This window comes from Peromyscus eremicus, chromosome 15 (assembly GCF_949786415.1).
Source record: "Peromyscus eremicus chromosome 15, PerEre_H2_v1, whole genome shotgun sequence".
NCBI lineage: Eukaryota > Metazoa > Chordata > Mammalia > Rodentia > Cricetidae > Peromyscus > Peromyscus eremicus.
The window spans coordinates 73,885,132-73,897,777 of NC_081431.1; the positions used below are offsets into that span (position 1 = coordinate 73,885,132).

The 12,646-nt window shown below is 40.3% G+C and overlaps 1 protein-coding gene across 1 annotated transcript; it reads left to right on the plus strand.

Moving 5' to 3' along the window:
* Positions 1–4,049: 4,049 nt before the first annotated feature.
* LOC131924968 (protein LSM14 homolog B-like) lies at positions 4,050–9,047 on the plus strand. Its single transcript, XM_059280205.1, has 2 exons — positions 4,050–4,088; positions 8,442–9,047. Exons 1-2 carry the CDS (start codon positions 4,050–4,052, stop codon positions 9,045–9,047), a joined length of 645 nt encoding a protein of 214 aa, XP_059136188.1.
* Positions 9,048–12,646: the final 3,599 nt, after the last annotated feature.

Below are 12,646 nucleotides of genomic sequence, written 5' to 3' on the forward strand. Positions count from 1 at the left end.
ACTTTTCACACTACCAGAGGAGAAAGGTAAACACCACCATTCTAAAAATCCTTCAATTTAATGACTCCAAAAACCATTTTTCTATGTCCATAGATCATTGTTTCACTCAGTCATTACCTGAGAAGCTTCCTCCAGCAGTAGATGGGAACCAATATAGAAACCCACCACTGGACAATTTTCAGAGAGTGAAAGTCCTTGGAATACTCACATCTAAATGGGATGTCCCTGTCAAATTCTTCTCCTTGGACCTCAAGCAACCCCGTGGCAGAGGATGTAGAAAGATTGTACAGCCAGGGGGGATTGTGAGCATCAAAGAAACAAGAACTTCTAAAGACAGCCAGATGTATGCACATATGAACTCCCAGAGTCTGAGGCCGTATGCATTCGGCCTGTACAGATCTGTATTAGATGGGATCCCAGCGCTGAAAGAAAAAATGGACACAAACTGCCATCCGTAATCCAGAAGCAATTTCCAACTGATAACCACTTGCAAATGAAAAATTAGTTCTCTCCAATGGAGTCTCACTGGGATTACAAACCCTTAGTTCAGAGTCTCAGTGTTGCTGCTACCCAGGGGTGACTTTCAACCAACATATATTTTTTAAGAAAGTTTAATTTTGGCCTTGTGAAACACCTAGTTAAAGATATAAAGAAGTATGAATGTCCAGAGATGTCTGCCTTCCTGGATTTCTATGTAAATGAAGGAAACTATTTTGTATTCAATCATGGAAGATTATTTTATTTCCTGACCTTCATTCTAATTCTCCTCCTTCACTATTCTATGGCAATTCACCGTCTTCTCCAAAGCTGCTATGTCTAGGCCCTGACCCCAGGCTTCCTTCTCTTTTTGTTCTTTTTTCTCTCAGCCCCAATTCTTTGCCATGAAGCAACTGGAGAAGTACATTTCATAGCCCATGAGTATTCCAAACACAAGAGAGAAGTACATGATAGAGGAGGCCAGTGAACTAACACAGAGCCTGGGGATGTTGCAAACATCTACCCCCATGGCCTTCCCCATGTTAACTGTGAGTCCCTAGGGATTAAGATCTAGTGGAGTGCTCAACCATTTTGTCTAGCTTTGCTCTCAGCACAGAGTAAGTTCCCAATACCAGGACACGTGGTAGGTTGCCTCTCTGTGCCCTCAGCAAGCTCTCTGCTGTGGTGGTCTAGACCAAATGCACAGGGTACTTAAATGCAGGTGGGTCCCTACAACCAATATTTCTTGAAGTCCTTTGAGATGAGGGGCCTTGTAATGCATGCTCCGTCCCTTTGCACACTCAGCAAATAAGGGATACTTCCAATCACATGCTGGGGTATATTTATTGCCACACCTTTGGAACTGTTCTTTCTGGGAAAACAGAAAGTGACTAACTGATGATGTGAATAAATGTCTAATTCTGAATATATAGTTCAATTAGTATATTATTTAGCATGATTGAAGTGGAAAATTATCGAAAGGCTGATGGTTAAATTAAAAATCAGCCCTATATAAGAGAATATAAGAGCAATACTGGATGTAATAAATGTGGGAAGACCTTGAGTGTAGTGACTCACATGCCCCTGTCTTTCCTTAAACACAGATGTTACAGATAGGACAGCTGCCTATATTCAAGAATAACCTGCATCACTGACTATTGGTGAATCATGATCATCAATTTGATGAGAATCACAATGGAAAGAAACTTCCAACCATGTCAGTGAGAGAATTAATTAGTTGAGATGGGAAAGCTCATTCTAAGTTCTGATGATACCACAGTGGGCCAGGGTCCTGAACTGAATAAAGGGCAAAACCCAGTGAATCAAATGAACAAGAATGTAGCTGAGCACCAGCATTCATCACTTCCTGCTTCCTGACTGTATGTACCACATGAGCAGATGCCTAAAGCTCCTGCCACCAAGATTTCCAAGCCATGTTCCATTATCTTGGAACCAGGAAACAAAACAAACCCTTCCTTCCTTAAGTTGCTTTTGTCAAATAGTTTGTCACAGTAATGAGAAAAACAACTAATATATAGACTTCTGTACATTATAGTCTGGAATCCAGGACCAGTGCCCAGCGATTCTATGTCTTTCACCCTCTTTTCTGAAGCTTTTCTGTCTAGGGTGTAACCCCACAATCCCTTCTACCATTGTTCTTCTTCTCCCATAATCCATTTTTTGCCATTAAGCAACTGAAGAGGTACATTCCACAGCCCGTGAGTGTTCCTAACCCAGGAGAGAAGTTTGCAAAATACAACATCTCCATGTAGTAATCATCACATCAGGCATAGAAAGTGCATGAATGCCACTCATGAAGTTAGAGAACAGCACTTGACAGGCACTGACTTTGGGGGAGGAAAAAGTAATGCCCACATTTCTCAGGGCCTGGAAGGGTGAGGGAAATTCCCTCAAAATTAACTCCCAGGGCCAATACTCTAAGTCAGTGTAATGTCCTACCACACCCATCCAACAGTCTAAATCCCTGGGTATTCCATGGAATGCTTGTTCTTGCTCTCTGTTTGTCCTGCTTTCTGCTACTCTTTTGTCTCTGCACAAACTTTGATCAGATAATTATGACCATAAATGAGAAACCGAAAATTATTGAAGAAATTATGCTGTTTAATCTTTTATTAACTTGATACAAGGAGAGTCATCTGGGAAGAGGAAACCTAAATTTCAAAAATGCCCCTGTTAGAATACCTATGTGTATGTTTCTGGGACATTTTCTTGACTGAGGATTGATTAGGAGAGGGTCTACCACACTGTGTGAAGTTCCACCTTTCAGCAAGTGATCCTGTTTGTAGAAGAAGGCAGGCTGAGCAGACCATAGGGAGCAAACCAGTAAGAGGTGTGTCTCCATGGCCTCTGCATCAGTTCCTGCCTCCAGGTTGCTGCCTTGAGTTCCTAAAATGACTTCCTTCAATGATGGACTGTTGAAAGCATGTGTAAGCCAATGACATTTTTCCTATACAAGTTGTGTTTGGTCATGGTCTTTATTACAACAATAGGAAAAAAGCAAACTAAAACAGAAATTCTCATTATTCAGCAACATTATTTTTGCAAACTGATTTTTCAGTTAGTTTGCATAAAACCATTGAGTATATCATCATAATCTGTTATTCTGGTGTTGATAACAAGGAGCAAATGGAGTCAGTTTAGAAGTTTTATTGTGGCAAGGAAAATTAAACTAAGAAACAATGAGAGATTCAAAGGTATCTTTTCGGGAGGTAAGCTAATAGTACAGAAAGGAAACAATGCAACCTCAGATATAATTGTCAAAAAAAAAAGGAAAGGAAAGAAATAAATATGATCAATAGGCATTGAAAGGTATTTATGGATCTTGATGAAGTATTAGATCTAGTATAACAGAGATAAATGTGTAGTGTTCTGTTGTAGTTGTGTGGAATAGAACTGGAATATTGGAAGTTGTTTAGTGTGCATTGGAGAGATCTATAGTCTGGTTCTGGAAATGAGGTTTTGAATGTGTCCAAAGATGATGCATTTTGCAGCTGTTCAACTATGGCTAGAGCTCAGAGTGAATATTTGGTTTAGAAATATAACTGTAATGTCACCCATGTAATAATAGCAGTGTTGGGGTTGGGGATTTAGCTCAGTGGTAGAGCACTTGCCTAGCAAGTGCAAGGCCCTGGGTTTGGTCCTCAGCTCCAGAAAATAAAATAATTAAAAATAAAAAATAAAAACATAAATAATGGCAATGTTTTACTATGTTAATGCTGCATAACAATGTTCCTGTGTTCATCAGGATGTTGAATTTCTAAAATCTACCTTGGAAAATGATAGATTTCTCTGGAATTTTGTCACTTTGACATTAGCACCATATTCTCCCTGTGTCTCTTCCTGTTGCCTTCTTTGTTGGAGTTAACATCTTATAGCAATCTTTCTCTAGTGATATTTGTGATACCAGGTTTAGAGTCACTTCACCAGTGTGACCTGATTTTTCCTTAACTACTCTGTCAGAGCTTGAATTTCTGAATCCAGCTGCATTGTGAGGTACTGAGCCCTAGAAGCCCAGCATATGCATTTTTTGTGGTTAAGTTTAGCTCATAGCGATGGTGAGTAAATCTGTGATTTGGTATTCCAATGCTCAGGTAAAGAAAATATAATAAGAGATGTATGCTGAAACTTGAGGGTCTCCACTTAATTCCCAAAGAAGGGGATGCTAGAGAAACAAGAATCTCACAGGGAAATCAATAAGAACCATGGAGGAAGAGGGGGGCAATGGTCATGGTAAAGATGCAATTGTAGAATTAGCTGATATCTTTACTGCCTGGATGCCATGCTGCCTGTAAGTCATGTATTCCTCAATATGAAGCCTGTTGTGGGATACTTGTACACTGTGAGAAAATGTATTGTTGTTATTGGTATTATAAAAAGCTGAATGATCAGTAGCTAGGCAGGAGGTATATAGGTGGGACTTGTAGGAAGAGAAAGAACTCTGGGAAGAAGAAGGTGGAGTCCTTAGCCAGACCTGGAGGAAGCAACATGGGCAGTACAGAGAGAGGAGGTAATGAGCCATTCAACAGAATGTAGATTAAAATAAATGGGCTAATTTAAGTTATAAGAGCTAGTGGGACAAGTGTAAGCTAAGGCCAAGCTTTCATAATTAATAATAAGTCTTCATATCATTACTTGGGAGCTGGAGGCCCAAAGAAAAATCCATCTACAGAAGTCTATGCATTTTTTAGAGCACCTTGGAAAACTTAAAAAAGCAAGGAATTTCATTTGTTTTCTTGACTCTTCCTTTGGTTGGCGTGTAAAGTCTCCTCTAAGGTGGCCAGCATTAGTAAAAGACCCCATTACCCAAAGTACATCTCTGTACTTGTAAATATTGAATCAGCTCTGGCACTTGCTTCCTTATATAGCACATATGTGTTGTTTTCCCAATGCAATCATTAGTCACTCAAAAAGCATGCATTATGGATCTAATATGTGCGATATTTTATTTTGTGATCATAAAGATATATTTTAACTTCTATTTGAGTGTGTGTTTACATGTGTGTGATTTCTTGCAGAGACCAGAGTGCATGTTGGATTCCTTAGAGCAGGAGGTAGAGGCAATTGTGATCCAACTGATGTGAGTGCTGGGAACCAAAATCTGGTCCTGTGGAAGAGCAGCAAACACTCTAGACCACTGAGTAAACTGTCCAGTCTTTTTAACCTTTTAAGAAAAGAATGCATGCACTTTGAAAATACTTTCTCTGAGATGGTGCTTCAATACCTTGGGCTAGGAAAGATTTACTTGACAGGATATGAGGAGCCAAACATTCTTGCAGTGGTGCTTACTGCTCAGCTGCTTTTAGTTTTCCCTTTAAAGTGATTAACTGGCTATAAATCCATGGAAGTCTGTGACCTTCTGGCCTTCTCTCTCTTGGTGTCCACATTTCTCCTCAGAGTATAGCACAGTCTTAAAGTCCAGAATATCACAGAAGAAGAAAATATGAAGTATAACTTTGGTGAGTCTCTACATGATGTGTTAAGTCATGAGAATGCCTTTCAAGTTATTTCATTGAGCTTCAGCCTAATGGGCGACATTTTATGATTCAGCAAGTTGCAAGTTTGATCAATCAATAGATCTTGACACAGAGGGTTTCTTGTCCACTCTGCCTGCTTTCCCAGCCACTTTGAACTTCCATTCTACTACTCAGCACTGGTCCATGAAGAGGTACTGGTAGTGTGGTAGTTTAAAAATGCTACCAATTAATCTCCAGGGTAATTTTCACCTAGGACCTGATTATGACATTTGTCAATACACACTGACTGAGTTTAAAGAATGTGCACATTTTCCTCTCTATTGTCATCCAGGGCCATGTTAGGTCAACAGCTCTGCCATCAACTTCTTATAATCTACATTCCTGTAGCTTACTTCTTTTTGCTACATCCTCCGGCATTACCTAAAATTGGATTGTATCTTTTATATCACAATGTCCACATTTGAAGTGCTTGCCATTGCCTTTGTGAACTGTGTTAAGTCTACTCCAAACCCCAAGTTTAAGTAGAATCCGTTGTAACTCACTACGTTTAACAGCGCATGTGTTAACAGAATCAGACAGCTTGTCTCACTCAGCATCTGCTATGCAGGTAGATGAAGCCACAGAAACAAAGAGGCCAGAACAAAGGCCATGGGAACCAATCCAGGTGACAAGACACTGGGGAAAATGCCTTTGCGGGTAATAGATGTAAATATTAACAGTTAGTATTTATTGAATCATTATTATATGACTGACATTTTCCAAAGAATTTGTACAAATTAATACATTTAATCTTTGCAGTAGCTCTAAGAGAGAAGTAGTTTTCACTCTCCTTTGTGGATACAGGTTTTGAAATACCCCAATTTTCCACAGCTGGCGATGAACACAAGCTTGACTTCTGCTCCTGGATTGTAGCAGAGTTCCTGGCCCATGAGACTCCATCATGAATATTGATTGAAGTGAATAGCAGACCAGATGTGGAGCACAGGTTCCCTTGATGTTTCTCCTTTGCAGCAGCTTCTGGCATATATTTGACAAAGAATAATTGTCATAATTCAATTCCTAATCTTTGCTTGCCTTTCTAATCTGATCCACGTGAAGATGACATCTTGGATGTCATCAAGATGGATTTGGTAAAGAAAGATGGGGATAAAATGTGTCATAGTGTTTATAATCAAAGAGAGTAATTATAAAAAAGTTTAAACTTACATGGAGATGGAGACAGTTAGCTATTTACTTGACTCCTGGTGCCTCTAAATTCCTGGTATTCCCGTTCAGAATATACCTCCAAAAAATGCCAATGCCAGTACTTTATCCTTGAGAAGCATTGTAATCTATAAGGCTGTTTGGTGTGCATTTTTCCTGGAAATGTCAACAAAGGTCTAGTCAGTCATGATATCAAAGGTATGTTGAAGAATATTTTTGCTCAAACCTCTTGTGGTGAACAGTGGGTTTAGTTAGGATTACTTAAAGGATGCTGGGCAATGCATGTGGAGCTGCACCATTGAAGGAAAAGCATATGTCAGCATATGTCACCTGCTTGTGTAGGTTGGAAAAGAGTCCTATGTCCCTAAACCCTTCCAATGTAGCAACTATCAATGGCAGATAAATCAAAGTGGAACCACTGAATATATCCCTGCCAGCCATTGTTAGCCGTATACATTTTGGGGGAGTGAGGAGACTTCTTGAACTTCTTCATAATGGAAAGTTAATAGATCCTAACTTGTTCAAGTCACATGTGAGGAATCACAGCTGGTAAAGGAACTGAAATGGGCAACTGCCATGTCATGACCAGAGTACAGCTCCTCACTGTACATTACACAAGAGATGGCTCCTTAAGGAATGTGGGGAGGTTTGCATGGGTGTTACACTTTTTTTTGAAGGTTTGAATGTTTATTTAGAGTTTGTATTACCCCAACAGTAGCCCCAGTGCTATGTTCTAGTCTCAGCTATGAAGTCCTACAAAAATAAACCCAAGCTTTTGCAATGTGACTTCATCAATACAGAACTAAAGCTTTGTAGCTATTTTGAAGGGGTTTTGGTTATCAAGGTGCTTATTTTCAACAAAATGCCCTGTCAGTCAAGAGGATGCATGCTTATACAGAAAATCTGAACCATTTACTCATGAAACAAATTTATGTACCCACCCTCCCTCCACCACCTTTAAAATAACACACAAGAACTATTTACAATCAAGGAAATAAGGCCAGTGACCTTAAAAAAAAAGAAAAAGACTGGCTCATTTCAAAGTGGATGAGAACACTTAAGTGCAGCTAGAGGCCGACAAGGACAGGAAGGTAGGGCATACCACATGGGCTTATCTTAAGACTTTGACACTAAGCCTCAGTACCTGTGGAAGCTAGGCTCTCCATGACACTCAAGGGGCCCTTCCTACTTTTTTACTCATCTCTGTCAGCCTCCAACACTGAACATTACTGGTTCATTACACAACATGATCCATGAAACACGCCACCCCCCCTTCCCTGCCCTTGGCCCTCCCACCCCAATATGACTGGTTCACCCTGTGCTGGCCCTGCCTGGCTCCTGAGACTTCCCACTTTTAGCAGTTGGGGCACCAGGCCAGCAGCACCAGGGGCCAGATGGGTTGCAGAGACACATTTGGACACCACATGTGCCAAATAAAATTTGGTTCTGTTTTAAGAGTCAAAGCTGTCATTTAAAAAAAAAAAAAAAAAAGAAAGTGGAGGATTGAGCCTTTGCCTATAGAAACCTTTTTGCAAAATACCAAAACCTTACAATCAGGCTGTGTGCAACCAAGAAGAAAAGGTAGGTCAAGACACCTTCAAGAGGTCACCTACAAACACTTCCCTCAAAACCAGTGGTTCTAATCAGACCACGTCCAAGTTTAGGTTGAGTCCAAAGCTAAGTAGCAGTATAAAGGCGTCCAGACTTGGTAAACAAGATCACTTCTCCAGGTGAGTGTAGCGTTTCTTTCTGTCCTTATCTTCACAGCAGCATCTCTGTGCCTCCTCAAGACCTTTTACTGTACCCTTACACCCGGCCAGTCCCAGCTCGGTGGGAAGTGGGGTTGCGCCGTGTTGTCCCATTGCCTCTGCCTCCAGCAAGATTGCCAGCGATGTAGTCCAGCCGGCACCTGTGCACACTCAAGGGCAGGTGAATGATGAGAACAGAAGACCTCCACGGAGGCGGTCAGGCAATCGGCGAACAAGAAATCGTTCCAGAGGGCAAAACCGTCCAACTAATATTAAGGAAAACACCATCAAGTTTGAAGGTGACTTTGATTTTGAGAGTGCAAATGCCCAGTTCAACCGAGAAGAGCTTGATAAAGAATTTAAGAAGAAACTGAATTTTAAAGATGACAAAGCTGAGAAGGGGGAAGAGAAGGACCCGGCTGTGATGACCCAGAGTGAAGAGACTCCTGCTGAGGAAGATCTTCTGGGGCCCAACTGTTACTATGACAAATCCAAGTCCTTCTTTGATAACATTTCTTCTGAACTCAAAACAAGTTCTAGGCGGACAACATGGGCTGAAGAGAGGAAGCTGAACACTGAGACCTTTGGAGTGTCTGGGAGGTTCCTTCATGGGTGTTACTCTTAACCAGAAAGTGCAGTATTCACCATGAAACCTGATCTGCTGGCTTGCCTCAGCCTTGTGAAGCAGACAGTGAAGACAATCCAGTTTCAGGAACTCTGTCAGGTGCCTACCAGAAAACAGCCTGCAGCCCATGGATAGAAGTTGTTCTTTCCCATCAGTACTTGTTGTATGAGACTTTCCCATGAAGTTATAACACAAATGTCTACTCACCTCAGACAACAAGCAATGACAGAACAAGGTAAAGATACCAGCAAAGTCTAATTTGGTAAACCAGTGAGTTTATTGGTGTTAGTTACAGGAGATCTGCATCACTGAAAGTCATCCCAACATGGGTTATGACTCATGGACCCTGGAACTCTGGAGCTCTATGCATGACTTGCAGCTATCTGGGTAGCTGTAGAGTTTCCTCTCCTTACTACTTATAAAACCTTGGAGAATGGGATGGGCTTGCAAATCTGTTAAGTTTCAGGACTTCCTGAGACTAGTGAGTAGTTCCTGCTGAATCTTAGCAATCCTCCCTTTTTAGCTTCCTGATTCTCTTTTTTCAAAGATGTATTTATTTATTTTTCTATTTGATTGTATGTATGTCAGTGTACCATGTGTGTGTTTGATGTTCTTGGAGGTCAGAAGAGGTCATCGGATACCTTGAAACTGGAGGTACAGACAGTTGTGAATCACCCTGTGGGTACTGGGATTCAGAGCCAGGTCCTCTGGAAGGAAAGTGCTTTTAACCACTGAGCCATGTCTTCAGCCCAACTCCTTCATGATTATGAGCTTCTCCCCAGGGTGGAATGTTTTGTTTGAAAGAAAGGGTATACAACACTTTGAGATGCTGGGACTGGAGACACTGAGAGTGAATCTTCATAGCTCTGACATCATTGTCATGAAACCTAGGATGTCTCTCACTTGTCCATTTCTCCATCTTACAAGACTGTAATGAGTAATTAATGGATGTGTCGACACTAAGAATCATGTATTCTCTTTAATCTCTACAATTCCCTCCAAATCTAATATTTTTTTTTATCTACCTGGCCTGAAAACTCTCTAAGCTGAAATATTAATTGTTGCCTATGAGCAACTTTTGCTTCCCTGACCTAAAAGGTCCTTGTTTCTACCTTTACCATAATAGGCGTTGATTTCCTATAGTTGATGGTAAGATTTCTTAAAGTCTGGTATATTTAGGCAATTTAAAATCAGGTGATAGACCAAAGTGGACCTGACCTCCATCACTTCCCTGTGCTCTTCATGCACTCCAGTGCTTGTTTTTAAGTCTCCATGGTTTGTTTAAGAAAAATGTCACTCTGCTCTCCCCTATTACCTTACAGCTATTTCTCCCAATGAAGAAACAACTTTGTATCCAGAGATACTTCATGACCAATGCTAACTTTACTGATAAACAACCTTTCCTTACTTAATTAAAATAGCCTGAAGTCTGAACTTAGAAGGAAATCCATCACCAAGGTTTTCCTGGAAGAGAGAGCCAACTGAGAAGCTAAACACTGGTCTTCCAAATGTGAACTGATTACACACCAGGCTGAAAGGCTCTGAGGGCTGTGCAAGTGAATCTCCACTTTTGCTCTTTATCATTTTAGTTTTAGCTGTGGATGTTCTAGTTTGCTAAATTGGCCAAAAATGAAATAAAATTAATGTGCTTGTGGTTGATTCAAACCTTTTTCTCAGACTCCCTTTCCCAAGCATGGCTGGGAGATGGCTTCTGGACAAGCAAAAACCAAATATGAAATGAATCAACATAAACAAGCAAACAGGGAATTCTAACAAGCTGGAAATGGACAAGACTCCTCAGTGTCTCTACTCACATTTACACCTTCCCTTTGTATGTTTCCTCTGGCTTAATTATTCATGTTCACTAATTATTCCTGAGTGTGATTTGGATGATAGCGAAAGGCCTGGTATTCATTTGTATAGTAGAGTACGGAAATGCTTGTTTCACAGCTTCTGATTGCTCACTCACATCCAACCTCCTTTTCATTTCAGGACTTTATTCGATGTTTTCCTTCTCTCTCCTCTCCCTTTCTTCTCCCTGTGTACTTTTCCAGTTCCTTGTATCTACCTCTTAGAAATCCTCCTTTTACCTTTTCTTGCCTTTCTACCATCCCCATTTCCCCTGCCAATTGAGTTAATAAGAATAATCAATATAAATAACATTCCTCCAAGGTGAAGTTATGGACAGGCATTTTTTTCTAGCTGCAACTCATCACCTTTGTGAATAGTGTGTCTTATGAGCAGTGAGCATGGGCTATGTATGAGTGTGACAGAGGACACATTAGGTGCTGAAATTATGGGGATAAATGATACACATCCCCTTTACTGATAATTCAGTAGAAAGATGACGTATGTAACTGTTTTGATTGACAGAGTTCAATATATGTGATGAATAATTAAGCAATGGTTTCATTTTCCCAATAATTTCCACAGCTGTGCTTAGCTAATCTACATCTCTTCCTCAAGCCTGCTCTAATTTAGTGTGACCTTAACTGACAAGATTCCAGCTAGCATTTATTAATTTATAGTTTCTAGGTGTAATCCTTGGCACTAAACATTCATTTGGTTAATAATTGGAGCTTCATTCACTGTAAATATGTATGAAATAGCATGACGTAGACTTTTCTATTCTCAACTTTTTCAACCTATCATAAGGTGTGAAAGTTCAGCTTTGGCTGGTCTTAACAGTTACCACTTGAGAGACATAACCTCCAATGACTTGAAAGGTCAGTCATGATGGCTCACACTTCTAGTTCCTTCCAGCACGAAGAGGGGCAGAGATGTGAGAATCACTGCACTGGAGCCACAATTTAAGAGCACCAACTCAGGGATACCTTGTTCAAAAAGAAAAGAACAAGCAAATGGAGCAAATTCACAAACGTACAGGTAATATAAGGTGAAACTGTAATTTTTTTTCCTTGTCTGTCATTAACGATTTTTTTTCTTTGTCTGACTGGCTTATACTCTGTTATGGTAAATTCTACATATTAAAGTGCCAAAGAATAAAATAATAGAATGGGTTAAATTTCATCTAATATCAGCTATGTGTTTTATGATACCCCCAAAGTTTATCTTTACTTTGCATCCACACCCAATTGAGGGATACGGATGATGGTGCTTAGCATGGCTTCTACTTATTCAGTTCAGTTTCCCAGTCCATGAGATAGTCAACTCACACACACTTGTTTGATATAGTGTTCTCTCCTAAATTAACCCAGTATAGAAAATCACACAGAGACATATGCAGAGGTTTGACTCCCAAGTTACTAGAGGTTCAGTTATGAATCTCTATGAACCATCATAAAGGCCAAAACATCCCTTCAGATATAGATTCATCATCATCATCATGAGGGATCATTTCACTGTATTCCCATGAATTCCAATCTGTATGGTGGAGGCAGAGGGGCTGGTGACTTCATTCCAGTTCAGACCAAAGGTCAGATATCTAGAATGTCCAGTAGCATAAATTCCAGTCAAAGCTCAAAGGCTCATGATGCATGTGTAAGCACTAATGTGTCTAGACAGAAAAAGATGGATGTTTTAGCTGAAGTAGAGAGAAAAATCCCTTTTCTTTGTCTGTTTGTTATGTAGGGGTGGTG